Here is a 17,654-nt window from a genome sequence, read left to right on the forward strand (position 1 = left end):
CTAACGCTTCCTTCAATTTGGCATATGACTCATTCATTTCAGATGTCCATTTTATGGGGCCTTTTACCTTCTGTGCTTCTTTTAATCCCTGAAGGAGGGGCTTCGTAAATGTGGAATAATGGAAGACCCAAGCCCTGCAATAACTGTACATATCTAAGAACTGCTGCATCTGCTTGACCTTGTGTGGCTGTGGTGTGCTGTGTATCGCATCTGCTCTCTCTGAAGTGATCTTCCTGCCATCTACTGATATTATCTTTCCTAGGTGCACTACTTCCTTTTGGTAGTACTCCAATTTCTCCTTGTCTACCTTGCACCCCTTACCTGCTAGCAATGTCAGAAGTGTAACTGAATCCTTTCTGCACTGGTCCTCTCTTGTGCTACACACCAGGAGGTCATCCATGTACTGGGTGACATTGCTATGCATTTGCAAGTTGCTAAGGGCCACCTGGATTACCTAGGTGGCTCGCAATACCTTTGTGGTAAACAAGTATGTTGGAACCTCGTCCCGCGATATGTGAATGCAGTGAAATACTGTGACTCTAGATGCAATGGGATGGAAAATAATGCATTCTTTAAATCAAGTGAAGCATGTCGCTTCTGTGGGTATTTTACATAATATGTTGGCTGGGTTCGGCACTACGTTGTTCAAGGGCCGGAGATGCCACCCCTCATGGCATCACAAACCTTCCCACAGCGCCCCTCAATTACGTGATTGTGCTGATCAGTCAAAAACACGTGTTTGACATTGGTTGGCAATGTTCAATGTACAAAATGGCTTGAGATGGCGAGGGGTGAGATATTCACACGGAGTCGGACCAATGGTGTGTCCCGCAGAAATCAGCGAGGACTCTGGAACCTCTCCCTGCTGATTGGCCCTTCATCCCACACCGCGTAACCCATAGCCCAATACTCTGGGCCCCCACAGCTCATTTCTCACGCCTTGCTGCCAAGTGTAGTCTGAAAAACAATATCACAACATGACAGGAGTTTAAGTAACCAAATTTAATTTCTATTTCTCTACCAATACTTCTCATGCACCCAGGTGCCTAGCTAATTGGCCTCGAAAGTATCCCTTACAGTGACTTTGCTGTGACCACGTTCTACTGGGAAACATCCAAAATGCAAAATTTCAGCAGCCTGTTTCTGCTGAATGTTCAAGAAATACATACTGCTTGAGCTGTCTGCAAGAAATTATTTCCTAATGTGGGCCTACAGACAAAATGGCTTCTCTATTGTTCACATATTGCTGAAAGGTCCCCTTACCATATACCCCCCTATGACATCTTGCACCCCAAATACCCCCAAGACATCTTGCACCCCCACCCGGTGCCCGCTCTATACAGCTATTCCATACTGCGTCCAAAACACCCACACATCATTGCATTCCACCATGGGACTTGTCGCGCTGCGCCTGCTTCTGTATCACCTTATGCAATCAGTGCCTCATTCAGTGACGTCCCCAATCCCGATGTCACCCACCATGTCACCCTCAACATCACCACGTCACTTGCACAACTGGTATGTGTGCCCCCCATGGCATTGTTGAATCTGGACCTAACAGTTCATGGAGGAGGAGCCGGACAAAGGAGCAGGAGGGGGGTACTGGGATTGTGGAGGAGGACTAGGAAGAAGGAGGAGGAGAAAGAGGTGTGCTGAGGAGGAGAAGGGGAAGGAGATGGAATGGGTAGAAGGACTGGGGCGTAGGAGGAGGACTGGGTCGTAGGAGGAGGAGGAGGATGACTGGGACGTAGGAGAAAGACAAGGACACAAGACTGGCAGATAGGAGAAGGGCTGGGATGTCAGAAAAACAGACTGTGGTGAAGGAGAATGACTGGGACCAAGGAGGAGAAATACTGGAATGAAGGAGAAAGTGAAGGATTGGGACCAAGGAAAAGGGGGAGGACTAGAACAAAGGAGAAGAACTTGGACGAAAGGACAGGACTGGGACAAAGGGGAAAGACTGGAATGTAGAGGTGGAAGATTGGGACATAGGAGGAGGAGGACTGGGGTAAAGGATAAAAAGCAGTGGGACATAGGAAAAGGAGGGCGGGACAAAGGAGGCAGACTGGAATGGTGGATGAAGGAAGAGGAGGACTGGGACAGAGGACAAAGAAGGAGTCTGGTGAAGGATGAGGAAGACTGCGTCAAAGGAGGAGGTGGACAGAGGAGGACTGGGACGAAGGACCAGGATTTGAATTAATGAGAAGATCTCAGATGAAGGACTAGCTATAGGGAGAAGAATTGTAGCGACAGAGGAGGACTGTGAAAAAGGAGGAGGACTGGGACAAAGTAGGAGGACTGGGATGAAGGAAAAGTCTGCGTCTGCATACACAGCAAGCTTGAAAAAGAGAGCAGAATGACCAAATATCCTTACACTAATCTGAAAAACCTGCTTTCAGACACAACTAAAAAGTAGGCAATCATGATAGAAAGTAAATACTTTGTGATTAATTCATCGATGGCTCACTCGTAGTATTACATCTGCTGGCAATGGCTGTCAAATGGGGTACGTATAAGTGCCTATACATATAATGCCACGGCCCGAGGAATGCCTATACATCAGCTAAAACTTTAGACTTCGTCAATGCATATTAAACATCTCATACCCCTGTAAATGTCCCCCTTAGCTCGACACAGGCAATCACCACTATGATCTTGATCTCAAATTGTATTTATGCATGCAAATTAGTTCTAATATGTCCAGTGCCATTTCATTTGCATACATTGTCATGATAATTATGGCTGCATATTTGCTTATAAAATAAAATTGCTTAGCTGCCACAAGTTCCACGCTACAGTGGCCTAATGTCAGTTGAACAACTCCAGTTTCATTTGTAAACGTTCATATTTTTGGATGTTGAATTGCAGGGCCTTGGGAAGACTTTGCAGACCATTGCTTTGCTTGGCTATCTAAAACATTATCGAAACCTTCCTGGACCACACATGGTTTTGGTTCCGAAGTCAACATTACACAACTGGATGAATGAATTTAAACGCTGGGTGCCAACGCTTCATGCGGTTTGTCTTATTGGTGACAAGGATGCCAGGGTAAGTGAACAAGAACAGCAAACATTGGATACAAAATAACTATTGGAGGTATTTATAATTGGACTTCGTTTCAAAATGTTAGTTTACATCCACAGAATAACTGATTCTGGTTTAAGTCGTAACGGAATTCCACAGCACTGTTCCACTTTGCAGATACAGTTTTCATTATTTTACAAACATTTCACAGGAACTCCCTACCGGCGACATTAGTCCCATATGTACAGGGCATTCTCTGGTCAGCAATACATGTATCTTATCATGCTTGTTTCAATAAAGAAAGTTACACTCTGCCAAGAGTGTTAATATCAAGATCTGAGCAATGCCTTAATCTGTTGCCCCTGAGTTCTGATCTACCAGATGTATATTAATTAGAGTAAGTAGTGGCAGCAGTGAGTAGCAAAGCTCTGTGTGGATCGAATTTGGAATCTTATCCCCAGAATACAGGCAGCAAAAGATTACACCTTAAGTGAAAAAAGTTTACATAACTGGCACTGAATTTAGACTCTGTCAATTCTAGTGCAATTCTAAGCCACCCGTACAGGTCCTCAATGGACCATCTCGAAATATATATTTAGGGTCATCCTGACAAGCAGAATCAGGAGCCACAAGCAATTGTGCAAGATGGGAAAGCAGTCTCTATTAGATTGAGCCTGTTTACATTTTGCACTTTTGAGCTTTTATTAGACACTATTGCCATTCTAGATTGTTGAGCATTTAATCCTTATGCTATGCAAAAGATGCCCTTATCAGATTCATGCCATGTGCAGACGTCAGGCCACTATAGCCTTTCAAGATAAAAAGCAGAAGCAATAACAGATTAACCCATGCTTTAGATGAGGATGGACTACTTGTGCACCTAAAGGGGTACTAAGCTATGCAAAATAATAGTCCAAAAATAATTATAGAATAATAGGTTTTATAAAGCATTTTATTTCCTATTTCTTAATTTTGTAATAATTGCTGTTATTACCCAATTTTTTTAATACTAGGAACGTGCTGCAATGAATCCAGTGGAGTCATCACGGATTCCCCGGCGGTGACCTCCTCCCATTTGACCAGGGGCCGGGAGCTGCTACCTGATCCTCGGGGCGGCTTTATAAGATAGGATCACATGGGAGGAGACAACTACCGGGGAGATATCATGACTTAATTGTTTGAGACGCGGTAACCCCCCATTCCCGCGAGGAAGACCCTCTAATACCCAAAACCTGAATGGTCTATTGTCAGCTGTTTGTTCCCCCTTGTAGAGGAAGTAAAGAAACCTCTTCCCAACATTCTTTAGGTCAAACCCCCATCTATGACCTACACTCATAAAACTCCAACAAAACCCTTTTTGCTTCTGATATTCCTAAATGTGAAAATGTTCACTCATGTAAAACCATGGAGAAATATGATCTAAACGCTATATGTCCTATGACACCCATGGACTCCAACTCCCATAATCACTGAAGTACTGAGATGAGGAGGATGAAGGAGTTGGAACACGGTAACAGGAGCCCGAAGCACAATGTGCAGACTAGTTGTTCTACAGAATCTCCTGTGCGCAGGACATTTAAAGATGGCAACCGCACTGCTGAGGGTGGCAGTACAGGAGAAGACGTCAGTTCCAATGCAGAGGCTTTTGAGGGCGGGAGACACGTACCAGTGTGGCGGAGCCAGGAGTTTGGCAAGACAGAATGAGAAACTCAGTGCGTGATCAGGACATGACGTGGAGTTGCCCGGAGCCGCGAGAGAGTTCCTGGGAGCTCAGCAGCGTTTTCCATACCGGAACCTGAAGGGAAGAAGGCGTGTGACCAAGGAGCTGCAAAGGAAGCCGGAAGGAAGTCTGCACAATCCATAGTGGGGAGCGTGTGGCAGAGCCACGCAAGAGAAGCATAAACAGAACCAGAGATGCTGGAGAGAACTGGTGAGTCACCCAAAGCAAGTGGGGACCCGGGGGTGTTCGGCGACCGCGTCAACGACAATTTGAATGTTATGAGATTGCTAATACAGAAACTACAAGAAGCTTATTTGAATGCAGAAAAGGCAAAGTACAGATTCAAGAGCCAAGAAGATACTTATGCATGAGATGCAGTTGTGGGGCAAAGTTTGAATGAACATTACTCCAGACAGATCTTCCAAGCCAAGAATGGTATATGCAGTTATGGTGATACAGAGGTACTTTGAAACACATAAGAAGTCTTGGCAAAGGAGGGATACTAGGCATTTGAAACACAAGAGAAGTCCTGGCAGGGGAGTATACCAGGCAGTTGGAATTGCAAAAAGAGTCAGGGCAGGCGACTATACCAGGCGAGTTGCAAAGCTACAAGAAATACTAAAGAAGGACAGTGTTTGCTAGACAAAGGAGACACTTGTGTTAAAGGAAGATTGTTACAGAACTTGTTGCCTAACAGGTACGTTGTGAATCGAGGAGAGACACAGAGGAACTTTTAGTAACAGAGACATTGCCCTCTCATTTCAGAATCCAGGGGACGGGAACCACCCTCTGGGTCCAAGGTCTTTCACCGTGGAGAACCTTTGCATGCAAGCTATTCTAATTTTCAGTTGTGAACCCTTTTTTTGCCAATATCAGGTTGAAGACATTTCTTTTCACATTTTACTGTTTTGTTTGTAGTGTGACAGTCAGGATAGGATGTTTTGGACACAAGGACGGCTTTTCAGTTATTGACGTCCGGCCACATACAGATCCTTAGTTTTGGGTTTTTAGGTAGCTAATCTCCTCTTTAGAAAAGGGTCAGATAGGGATTTACCACCCATTTTCATTTAAATAAGTCTTTAAGCAAAAACATGACAACTTTGTATTGGGCTTTAATTTCCGACTCCTCACAGGGTAGGGCCGCCTGCAACTTTCATATGCTGGGATCCAAATTCGCCCCTACAGGCTATACACAGGTATCCGAGGCACATACGTAACCCGGTAAGCTATCTTAAACATTTCCTCTAGCCCTCCAACACACACCGTATCATACCAGAAACCTGCCATCGTAGTGATGCACTTATGGTGCCATGGTTTCATATGTAGTGCCACCTGGACAAAGATCTGGTGATGGGTGCTTCACAACAGAAGATGCTTTATAGTCGAACATCAACCTGCTCTACACATTGGGATGAGTTAGAAAAAATCGAGTCACCTTACAGCTACAACAGCATCCTGTGGGGGGTGGGAGGGGTGGCTAGCAACAAAGGCACAATACATCTTTGGCCACTGTGACCAATCTGGTGATGTCATCTTTGCTTTCCCAGAGAGCGTCCCTCCTCATGTGGTCAGGCAAAGGCAGAAGCTACCTGACCCTGGGGTGACTATTTAAGGGAGGACCAAATGAGGGGAGACAACCCTCATGGGAGCGAGGTGGACTCACCAGGTGAGACATGGTATCTTCCCTAAACTCCAGATACTAATCCTCATGACTTTGTTCCCCAAGGGCCTATTTTGTGTTTCCAGAAAGAGAAGGGAGACCTCCTTCTAAATACAGAGACAAGGAAGAGCCCTACTACACTCTGGGTGAGTAAATGTACTGTGATGAACCAGGAATGAGACGCAGACACAGAGGACTCATAGTGATTGCTATAGACTTTTATTGAAATAATAAAAGGGTTGAAAAAGCCCTTCCCTGCTCTAGGAGGCATTTCCCTACCTGAACTAAACCTAAGGGTCTGTCCAGTGCCAGGATGTCCAAAATGAAATGTCCTGTGTCTGAAATCCTATCCTAGCCCTCACACTTCAAAAGTAATTATAAGGTGCTAAGGGTATGGTCTCTGGCCTAGTAAGTGCACACATGTTAAAGTTCAAAAGAAATGGCAAACTCCAACAAAAGGTTCCAAATGAACAAGGTTCCCAGTTCCAGGGTATAGCTTGCTTCACCTGGTTTTTTTCCACAACACAAACAGTTTACTTCCTGGGAATGCTCTTTTCACCACGTTTCTTTCCACAACACAAACCAGTTCAAACAAGTCATAATGTTAAGGGTATGCATCTTCCTTATGATTCCCTTTTCCAAAGGAAATGATGCAACTCAAAAAGCAAGTCCCAGACCCGCAGAATGCCTGTAAATATTGAGGACGAAAGAAGACGCTCCCCTGCAAGACTTCTTTTGTCCTCAATATTTACTTCACGGGCCAAGGGGCATGAGCCTTCCTTGGTGCTTTCCTTATGTTGTTCACTTTCACTTGAATAAAGTCAACTTTTCCATGTATACTCTACTGCCAGTGCTTTTACTTGTTTACTTCACTCTCACACTTGGGAACTTGCATGGTATACTTCCCTGCCAGGTCTGGTATGTATTTCCCCAAGCTTTTGACTTATAGGGCCTCATTACAACTCCGGCAAAAAACCAGCAGGCTGCCGCTGGAGTTGTTTTTTTCTGGTGCCTGGCTCCACGGAAACACCAGGGGATTACGACCCCAGTGTTCCTGAAAGTCAGGCGCCAGAAAAATGTAAATCCCCACTCCCATTGAGTCCTATAGGACTCAATGGGGATGACGGAAGCACCGGCACCATTAATAACGGTGCCGGTGCTTCCCGGAAAGTCTGAGGGCGGGTGCAGTCCTGCCACCAGGTCAGACCCGACGGGCGGGATGGCAGCCGCCCGCAGACTCGGAGTGTGCCGGTCCGGTAACAACGGTGCCGGTAGGCCTTCCGGCACCGTTGTTACCGGACTGACATGCTCGTAATGAGGCCCATAGTCTCTTTCAAATACTTGATTTTGCCTGGTGTACTCTCCTACCAGGACTTAAATGCAGCTTTCTTTCTTCTCGCCAACAGAGTAATATTTGCCCAATATTGGTTTGACAACTCTTGTTTGACACAGTTTGCTTTGTTTTCTGTACTTTCAATTAGTTGGTTTCCTTTTCTTACATATGGGACCAGCGAACTATGCGCTCTCTGTTTCAAAGCCCCTTTAAACTCTTTACAGGCTTCACTTAGCGTCTCTTTTGTTATTGGTGTGAAGCAGCATTCACCCTAAAGCAACCCGGTAACCTGTTAGCCTTCCCCAGGCTTACCGGTTGGTTCAGTGAGCTCTTGCTGTTCTCTTTTCTCTCTCCTTTCAGGTTGCCGGCCCAGCGTGTGGTCCGTCAGCTTCTGCTCCTTCGCCGTGCCTTGTTCTGCGGTATGTGGCTCCCTGTCTCTTGCTTTCCCCCTATGACGGCTGGCGTTTCTTTAGCCCCACTCTCCCCGGCGTGCTGGGCTGCAGCATGCGGACTGGCATGTCTCCAGCTTGTGGTGTTACCCGGCTCTGGCACTTTTCCTTCCCATTCCTGCTCTTCTTCTCGGCCACCTCGATCAGCTGGAGTAAATTTAAACTTCCCTGCAAGGTGGAGTGCCTTTCAGAGACTAGGCCGTTGCGTTGCCTTCTTGGTCTTAGTCATCCTCATTGCTCCAGTCCTCTTCCTCGTCCCAGTACTTCCATATGTATAGGATTGGAAAACAGTTCTGGGTATGTCACTTTGACGAGTATTATCAATAAGGTTTAAGGGTGACTGATGGGAGCTAGCACAATGAGCCATAAAGGCATGTGACATTTAGGGGATATCCCCAAAAGGGAAAGGAAGGTATGTTCTTTCATCCGATATTGCCATGCTAGCCCCCTTTGGGTCGCCTCCCCCCATGTGATCCTCCCTCATAAAGCCGTCCCTAGTGTCAGGATCAAGTAGCGGCTGCCATCCCCATGCCACATGGGAGAGGCTCTCCCACATTTAAGAAATGATGACATCAACAGATTCATCACAGTACCGAGACGAGGGAGAGGCCCCCGAGTAGTGAAGAGCACTTATGAGAACCAATGTGCTGGGGCCAGGGTTTTCCCTCACCCAATTGATCCAAACCAATTTAAAAAGGAAGCGGGAAAACAATATCCGAGACTTCCTCTTGGCATGGACTAGGAGCTCACAAGCAGATGTGCGGACCGACAGAAAAGCAGCAGGTGTGAGTGTGACAGCGTCCTGAGAGAAGGCGAGAGACTGGTGACTCTAAACGTGCTGCAGCGTGATGGGAAACTGAAGCATAAACATCCCACCGGAACACAGAACCGGCACGCTGAAAGGATCGCGCCCTGCTGCTAAAGACTCTTGCCGAACTTCAGTGTAGAAGACAGTTGAGCCCACGAGAGTGAGTTGGGACACTGGTGTCCTGAAAGAAAGCGATATTGTAAAGTCAGACAGTTTTTGTGTTCAAGTTTGGTAGTTGGCCTAGAGAGGCCCAAAGAACTGTTGTGTATAAAAACCTCAAGGAGTAAAGAAGAATCCAGGGAAAGGGAACTACCCTCTGGAGACAAGACTTTCTTTCTTGAAGAACTTTTGTTGGAACCATTTATTCTTCCTTTTTAAACACTTTCCTTCTTAAAATAAAACTTTTATTTAACATACTGTGGGAAAGGATGTGTACAGGAACATAGCAATTACCATTAAAAATGACATGGTGACAGAGCCATAGCAAATGGCAAATCTACAGTGCAATAGTAAGAGACAGTCCCAGTTCCACAATGCCCCCTTCATTCTCTCCCACCTCTGATTTGGCCAGGCTGATATTGTTATAGCAAAGAGAAGTGCTGCAAAAGCGGGGGCTTAGCCACTAATGCAGGGTAGTGCTCTACGAAGTCAACGAAAGGTTTCCACACAGCGACATATTTGCAATAACGTCCTTCACATAGTGCCGTCATTTTGTCCACAACCATGATGTCCCAAATCTTTACCCACCACCTCAGGACCACCTATCGCTTATCATCTATCGCCTGTGTCGCCCAACAGTACTACTTGGTGAACCATGGGAAGAGACAACCCTGTGATGTCTTTAATCTTAGAGGGTACTTCCTTCCAGAAGAGGCCCACTTTACCGCATATCCACACCATATGAAACGGGGAACCCAACCCCGCACAGCCACGCCAGCAGGTTGGAGGGTAAGTTGGAGGGTAATCAGCTGACACATGTCGCCCAACAGTACTACTTGGTGAACCATGGGAAGAGACAACCCTGTGATGTCTTTAATCTTAGAGGGTACTTCCTTCCAGAAGAGGCCCACTTTACCGCATATCCACACCATATGAAACGGGGAACCCAACCCTGCACAGCCACGCCAGCAGGTTGGAGGGTAAATTGGAGGGTAATCAGCTGACACATGATGTAACCTCTCTGGCGTGAGATACCACCGGTAGCAGAATTTGTAAGAGCACTCCCTATCTGTAACACACCTGGAGGACTTAAGCATCCTCCCCCATATCCTCAGCCACACTTCATCCTCTATAGTTTCGTCCACATTGTCCTCCCACTTCCCCATGTATGGCAGGCACACAACTGGATCCCCTGTGTTCAACAGTTTGTAGAGTTGAGAGACCCTGCCGAGAGAGAGAGAGAGAGACACAGACAGAGACCGAGAGAGAGAGAAAGAGAGAGAGAGAGAGAGCCCCACCCGAACCACCAGTTCAGTGGCCTAATGGCCCCCCATTTCATGAGGGGATGAGAAACCCAATGACACAACTGAGCATAACAAAACCGCTCAGCTTTGGAAAGAGCAAACAGATGCAAGCTTACCAGCCCCCCAGCCAACCACACCCTCAAACCACCTATCACAACCTGGCTGGAACCCAGGATTATTCCAGATAGGAGTAAGCCGACCTATACCCAGTGCCGCTTCCCATCTGAGAAAGCCACCCCAAGTAGTACACTGTGTTTCTGGTTGTTGGCAGCGCAGAAATACCATACCTCTCCTTTCTACACGTGTGAGCTGACTCAGACTCACCACAGAATATGCTTGTTCAATTGTCTTCCATTTCGGCTGTAGCTTGGCGTCGTGCCAGGTAATCACCTGGGAGATCTGCACGGCCAAGTTTTGCGGAATACGCCTGGGACACCTAGGCCACCCACCTCAACAGGCCGCAGCAATACCTTACCAGAGATCCTAGCCCATTTATTACCCCATACAAACTTTCGAATCTTACCATGAAGCATGCAAAACTCGGGACCCAGACTGGCAGCGCCATGCAGAGGTACACTAATCAGAGAATGCGATTCATTTTAACTAGCACAATCCTGCCAAATCACGAGAATTCCTGACAACCCCACCTGAGCAGCTCATTAACCAACTCTTGAAACCGTGGTGGAAAAGGACATCGGAAAACATCTGAAACTCTACTGGGTATACACACTCCGAGATAGGGGATAGTCCTGCAACACTGGGACTCAAATATCCCCATTATATCCCCCTCACCTCTCTGCACCGCCTCCTGACTGTCACGTAGGGCCAAAACCTTATTCCGGCTTTGAATTGTTTGTAATTTAGCCACCAGGAGGCAGTTAGCCCAATTCCCATTTGCATAATAATGCTGCTTAAGCTTCAACATTGTCTGGTCCGTCCTATCCGCAAGTTTCTTACGCGCTGTTCACAGAACCCGTAAAGTCCCACCTGTCCCCGTCCTCTTGTGCCTCTGTTCCGCCTGCCGCACCTCCCCCTCCAAGGTAGCCAGACTAACTGCCTCTGCCTAGTATATGCCGACGAATTACTGATTTACTCTCCCAGACAACCGCCTTCATGGCATCCCGGACTGTCTCTGGTGGTGGGCTAGAGTTGTTGTTTTCCTGGAAATTGTTAGAAATAACCTCCCCAGTCTCACGTGAAATGACTCGGTCTCTGAGGACCGAGTCATACAGCTTCCAGGGACGTATGGACATCTCAGGTCTGCCCACGATCAACAGGGCAAGTGACACAGTGGAATAACCAGACAATATATGAGTGCCTTTTTCCACCCCACGAACACATGGGAACAATGAACTGGGTGTGAGCATGAGATCCAATCTGGAATAGCCCCCGTGAACATGCAAATAAAAAGAAAAAATCTGTCTCCCCATGGCAAAGCCGACAAGCGTTAACTAGCCCCGGTTCCCAGAGGAGTGACCCAAAGGCAATAGCATTTTTGAAATCTAGCTTTGTAGGTGGCAAAGCCTTGCCAATCAAGGATTTGGGGACCAGGTTAAAATCCCTTCCTAGCAGAACCTGCCCTTCTGCAAATGGAAGCGCCTGTAGGAGAAAGGACTCCAAAAATCCATCCTGCCCAACATTAGGGTCATATAATGAAATCAATGTGACTATGGCCCTCATTAGGACCCTGGTGCTAAGTGTTTAACAGCGCCAAAAAAGGATGCGGCGCCGTTAAACACTTAGCGCCTTACTACGAGGTCCCTTTGCGGGACCCGACCTGAACGGCTGGTCTAGACCAGCCGTTAAAGTAGGGACCCACAAAGGGACCTTGGTGCTAAGTACTGTACCGCAATTTGCGGTACCGTACTTAGCGCCTTCCCCAGTCCCATTGAGCCCTATGGGGCAACAATGGGAATGGGGAAGGGCCAATGTTCAATGGGGAATTACCGCCCCACCAACCTTGGAATGGGGTGGTAATTCCCCATTGAACATTGGCGGACTTGTTACGATACCGGCACCAACCATGGTGCTAATAGCGCCATGGTTTAGCGCCAGTATCGTAATGAGGGCCTATATGTTCCCAGATTAGGCCCTTAACACAGACAAATCTACCCTGGGGATCCCACAGGACCCTGTCCCCTAATGATGGGGATCTGCTCACCAATTAATATGGCCCCCCACGTTTTGTCTCACCCCCAGAAGCAGAGAATGGTCTTGGTTACAGCCAGTTTTTCATTCACTGATGATCCTGCATGAGTAGGTGAGTCTCATGCAGAAAGACCACAGAAAGGGACCTATACCTTAATCTGCCTGAACCTTCCACGTGCCCAAAACTACCAGGTTCTCCCCACTCCATATCAATTGTTACATTAGCCAGAACACCCGCAGAGTCCAAGCCTGAGCCCACTTTCGATCCCATCTCGAAGTATGCCCCCTGAAAACAGTAGCGACAGCACCAATCCCACATTTAACCTTTGTAACCAACCCCCTCACCCCACCCAGTCCCTCATATTCCAACCTCATCAAATGCTCAAACAAGAGCAAACATTAAAAATGAGTAGAACTCCAATGGGGAATCCAACTTGGAAGGCAACATCGTCACACTCAAACCCTTCCCCCCAACTCCCGCCAATCCCTCAATGAATTTCCCCATGCCCAAGATCCTCATCACTCACTCCCAGCCGTATTAACCCAACTCCCTTTCCTCCCCGTCCCCACCTTCATCCATTTCTGTGAGGCTTCTGGCATGGGGCTCGGACTCCTACGCAACACCCGCCCCCTCTCCAGTATGCAGGAGACACTCAACCCCTTTGAGAGGTCAAACCACCTAACGCTTCCCTTATTAAGAGAAGTGGAACGCCGTAGGAAAACCCCTTCTATAAGACACCTCTCTGGCGCGTAGCCATTCAGTCAGTGGCCTGAGTGCTTTCCTCTTAGCCAGGGTCGTAGAGGCCAGATCATACTACAGGGAGAGTGACATATTGTGAAAGGAGACAGTCTGCAGTGGTCAGGCCACTGCCATTATGCGTTCCTTCATTTTAAAGACGTGTACTCGGGTTAGCTCGGGTCGTGACATAATGGGCCCTGTCAAGTTCAATTGTCGTGTCCTCAGGCAGCTCCAAGGTCTTAAAGTCTGGTAGGTCGTTGTCTTGCACAGTTAGAGAGATACCCCGGATCTGAATATATTCCTACGGGAGCGATTCTCCCCATCATCCTGCTTACCTTGCAGGGCGTCGCTGCGAGCCTCCAGAGCCTGCAGCCGGTTAGAGCACTCATGGCGAGTGCTCTAACAGGTTACGTAAGACTGCTACCAAAGCATATCTTCCACCTCAGAGACCCGTTGCTCTTTTTACGAGACCCTTTTTTCTAGTGCCAGGATATTGTGGGAGAATTCCTCCATGCCGTTGTGGATCTCTTGTTGAATCTCTGCCAACAATTCTTGTAGATCGAACTTGGTAGACATCTGTGTGAGCGTGGCTGGAAGTGGGCAAGTCCCACAGACCTGGGCAGTCACCACTTTGCAGCACTTCATCTTGTCAGCAGGTTGCAGCATTGCTGAGATATCTCCCTGCTTCCCTGATTTAGGTGTTTTAGCCATCATGAGTGTAAAGCCAGAAGAGCCTGGAAGCCAGTGCACACAAGCCACCCTCAGCGAAGCATGTAATTCACCCAGGAGCTTGAAGAGTTGGATTGTATTCCAGAGCCGGAGGGCTGTCCCCAGCTGAGCAAACACCACTGGGATGCCTCGGACCACCGCACAAGCTACCAGCAGTGCACGGGCAGCCCCTCACCACCCCAGGCCGATGGAATAAGGATGCCTCGAGGTAGTATGCTAGATTTGCTGCTCCAGATGACAGTGTAATTCACTACCTGATCCACCACAATTAATCTGTTGGTTTTCTCTACGACCACCAGTCTGGCTTCAGAGAAACCAGAGGCACGGAAACTGCTCTCCTGAACACCTGTGAAGACTTGCTCTCAAATCTCGATTCTAACTCTCCATCTGTCCTCATCCTTCTTGATCTTTTCTCTGCCTTTGATACGATCAATCATGCCACCCTTATAAATTGGCTATGTGATACCCTTGGCATCACTGACCTGGCACTAGACTGGTTGGCCTCCATCCTCTCTGACCGACTGTCCCAGGTACAACTGGGCCCTTTTCTCTCCTCCACTCTCCGCCTGCAGCATCCCACAGGGCTCTATCCTCTCGCTGTGGCTCTTCAACATCTGCCTTGCCCCTCACTTGATCTCCACCTTCTCCCCTCACTTCCAATGCTATGCAGATGACACGCAGCTCTCCTACAAGCTTCCTCTTTTTCCTATTTCTTTCCTGAGTGTCCGACTGCTATTCAGGCATGATGTGCTGTGAACGATCTCTACCTTAATGCCAGTAATACTGAGATGCTTCTCATTGGGACCCCTGCCCCCCCCTTCCATCCTACTCTCTGGTCCCTCTCCATGGTCCCCTCCCCTCAGCCTCTTGTGAGGCTAAAAACCTTGGCGTCATCTTCGACTCCTCTCTCTCATTTTCTCCTCACATTGCGGCCCACTTTCAGCTGCACCTCCTCAGAGGCCTTCTCCCTTTCCTCACCTTCCCCTAGAAACTTAATTTCTCCAGAGCTCTGGTCCTCTCTAAGCTGGACTACTGCAACAGCCTCTTCCTCGATCTGCTTTTATGCTCCCTTCGCCCCCTTCAACTACTCCAGAATAGGATCGTTGACCTAAAGCCCAGTGACTGCATTTCCCCAGCCCTAAAATCTCTCCACTGGCTCCTGGTGGCTGCGAGAAACAAGTTCAAGACCCTCTGCATCATCCACAAGGCCTTCTGGGAATTGGGACCCTGCTAGATCATCTCTCTCCATAAATTCCTCCCTGCTAGAGCCCTTCGGTCTTCTAGCTCCAACTCTCTGCAGATCTGACGCTTCTCCAAGTAGAGAGTGGGGGGTAAATCTCTCTTCTGCAGGAGCCCCCTCTGGAATGGCCTCCCTGCCCCTCTCAGGCTTGAGCCAGATCTCCCTAAATTCTGCAAGCTTCTCAAGACCCTCCTTTTCTCTTCCTCCTTCCCTCTCCCCCTCCCCTGCTAATGCCCCCTCTGCCACATTGACTGGCTGCCTTGGTCCCTTCTGAGTCCTACAGGGCAACAAGCCTTCCTCGCCCAGTCTACCCCAGCACCTCCATCTCCCTGACCCTCCCCTCCCGTAACCTGCACTTGTCCTTCAGTGCCTCCATCCCATGACTAGCCTGGCAGGGTGGGCATCCCTACAGAGTCTGGTCCACCTCTGTCTACGCACTTTGCATGTAGACCTCACTCTTTGCATCCCCTGGCACTTGCCTACCTGGCCTCCCTGTATCTCTCGGCTAGCCCCAGGGGCCCTTCATCCCCTCCTCTCACCTCCCTCTCGCACTTGTGTGCCTCCTCTCTGCTCGCACATCCCTTCCTACCCTAGCATTATCACTTCCGCCCCGACCAGCACCTCCCCCCTCCCAGTCTCCCCTGCGCTTCTTGTTGCACAATCCGAATTACACAAGGCCTAGAAGGACCTTTATTGTTACTGTTCTTCCCTGTGTCCCTCCCCCTTTTGTCTTGCGGCGCCTTGAAACACCATTTGCTGTACAGGCTCATTATAAATACTCAATAAATAAAATTAAAATAAATGTTGTTGCCAAGCGCTGGGCAGGTTTGGATTACGGCCCAGGTCCACAGCGCACAGTAAAAGCACTCTCAGCCCACGTGTCATGGGAGGCAACTGGGGGCGCCTTAGCAGAATGAAAGTGGTAGCCAAGAGCTGGTGTCCATAGAGCAAGCTACTCCATATAACATTTAATCCAACATGTTAGAGCATCTGTGGGCCCGGCAGGGAGAATAATTCAGGGAGCTCCATGCAGCACAAGCAGTCAGCGCGTGTGCCTCCAGGGGCCAAAGCCGCTCAAAGAACAAATCACCCAGGGATGGTGGAAAGCAATAGCTCACCGGCAAGGTCCACTTTGCATTGGCAAGCGACTTACCGTTCCATCGCATTCACGGCCTGCACACAGCAGCAGGGGAGGTGTCCTCACCTCCCGGCAGACCCGTAGTCACCTTTATGCATTTTGGAAGAGCGAACAGCTGCAGGCATCGCCGGGAACACTGAAGCACTGGCAGGGGAAATGCTCTGTCTCTCTCCGCCGCGTCACAAACCGCTCCTAGGTCCCTTGGACGCCCCACATCGCTGCATGAAAGCAGCCTCGCTCCCAATAATGCTCACCACCGCAGCCCCAGCAATCGATTCATCAGGCAGCAAGGTGGCCAGAGAGGGTGTGTTGACCCCTGTGCTCCAGAATCAGCCACTTCACCCCGTCAGTCTGGAAGGCACCACACTGCAGGAAGAGGCCCGTCCTCCTTCCAGCCTGATCTTCAGCTCCCGGGCACCCCCAGACATTGTAGGAATGCAGTTTAGAAGCACTTAGGCACCCACTGCTCGCCCCACTCGCTTTAGCCACCACAGGGATGTCCGGAGAGGGGGAAATGCACTGTTCACTCCTTCACCACGTCGGAGGCTTTTAGGGAGCCATCTTGACAGATGACGTGCCTAGCCACGCCCCCACTTATGAACACTTTTCTGAACCTTCCAAGGTTAAAGACATTTCCCTTTCACCTTAGAGTTTAGTTTATACTGTGTGAGGGTCAAAATAGAACTTTGAACACAGTTTTGTTTTGCCAAACTTGACACGGACAGATACTTGGTTTTGGTTTAGGTAGGGACATTCCTCTAAGAGCAGAGTCAGAGAGGCCTTTTCCCAAACCCTTTTATTTTCAATAAAAGACTTTAACCAAAAACATGACAAACTTGTGTCCGAGTTTAATTCCTGACCCCTCACACCACTTTCTCTTACAGGATTTCAGCTCCCTCGTCTCAGCCTGCATCTAGTCAGCCAGCCAGCATATGTGGGCTTTCGTGCTGTTTATATAGGGTAAAATATGGATAGTCTCTGATTTCAAAACTGACTTGTCACGCGATGAGGAGACCCTCTTCATCTAATGGTCCTAATCTGTATTATTGGGAAGATCCAACCCTCTATTGAATACATTTGTGGGATCCCTCCCTTGACCATCTTTCTAATGACATCAGTTTTCAGTCTATAGTGTCAAAGCGACAATATAAATTCCTCGCAGTGCTCGAAGTGTCCCATCATGTTATCAGTTCTCAGAACTTT

General features: G+C 48.3%; 1 protein-coding gene across 3 annotated transcripts in view; it reads left to right on the forward strand.

Annotated features, from left to right (window-relative positions):
• LOC138480867 (probable global transcription activator SNF2L1) overlaps nucleotides 1-17,654 on the forward strand; it is a 1,964,402-nt gene that overhangs the window by 618,644 nt on the left and 1,328,104 nt on the right. For all 3 annotated transcript variants that reach the window (XM_069612650.1, XM_069612651.1, XM_069612652.1), the window contains one exon: nucleotides 2,869-3,048. In XM_069612650.1, the coding sequence (XP_069468751.1) occupies nucleotides 2,869-3,048 (180 nt within the window). The remainder of the gene's footprint in view (nucleotides 1-2,868; nucleotides 3,049-17,654) is intronic.

This window comes from Ambystoma mexicanum, chromosome 5p (genome assembly GCF_040938575.1).
Source record: "Ambystoma mexicanum isolate Mex_15411 chromosome 5p, UKY_AmexF1_1, whole genome shotgun sequence".
Lineage (NCBI taxonomy): Eukaryota > Metazoa > Chordata > Amphibia > Caudata > Ambystomatidae > Ambystoma > Ambystoma mexicanum.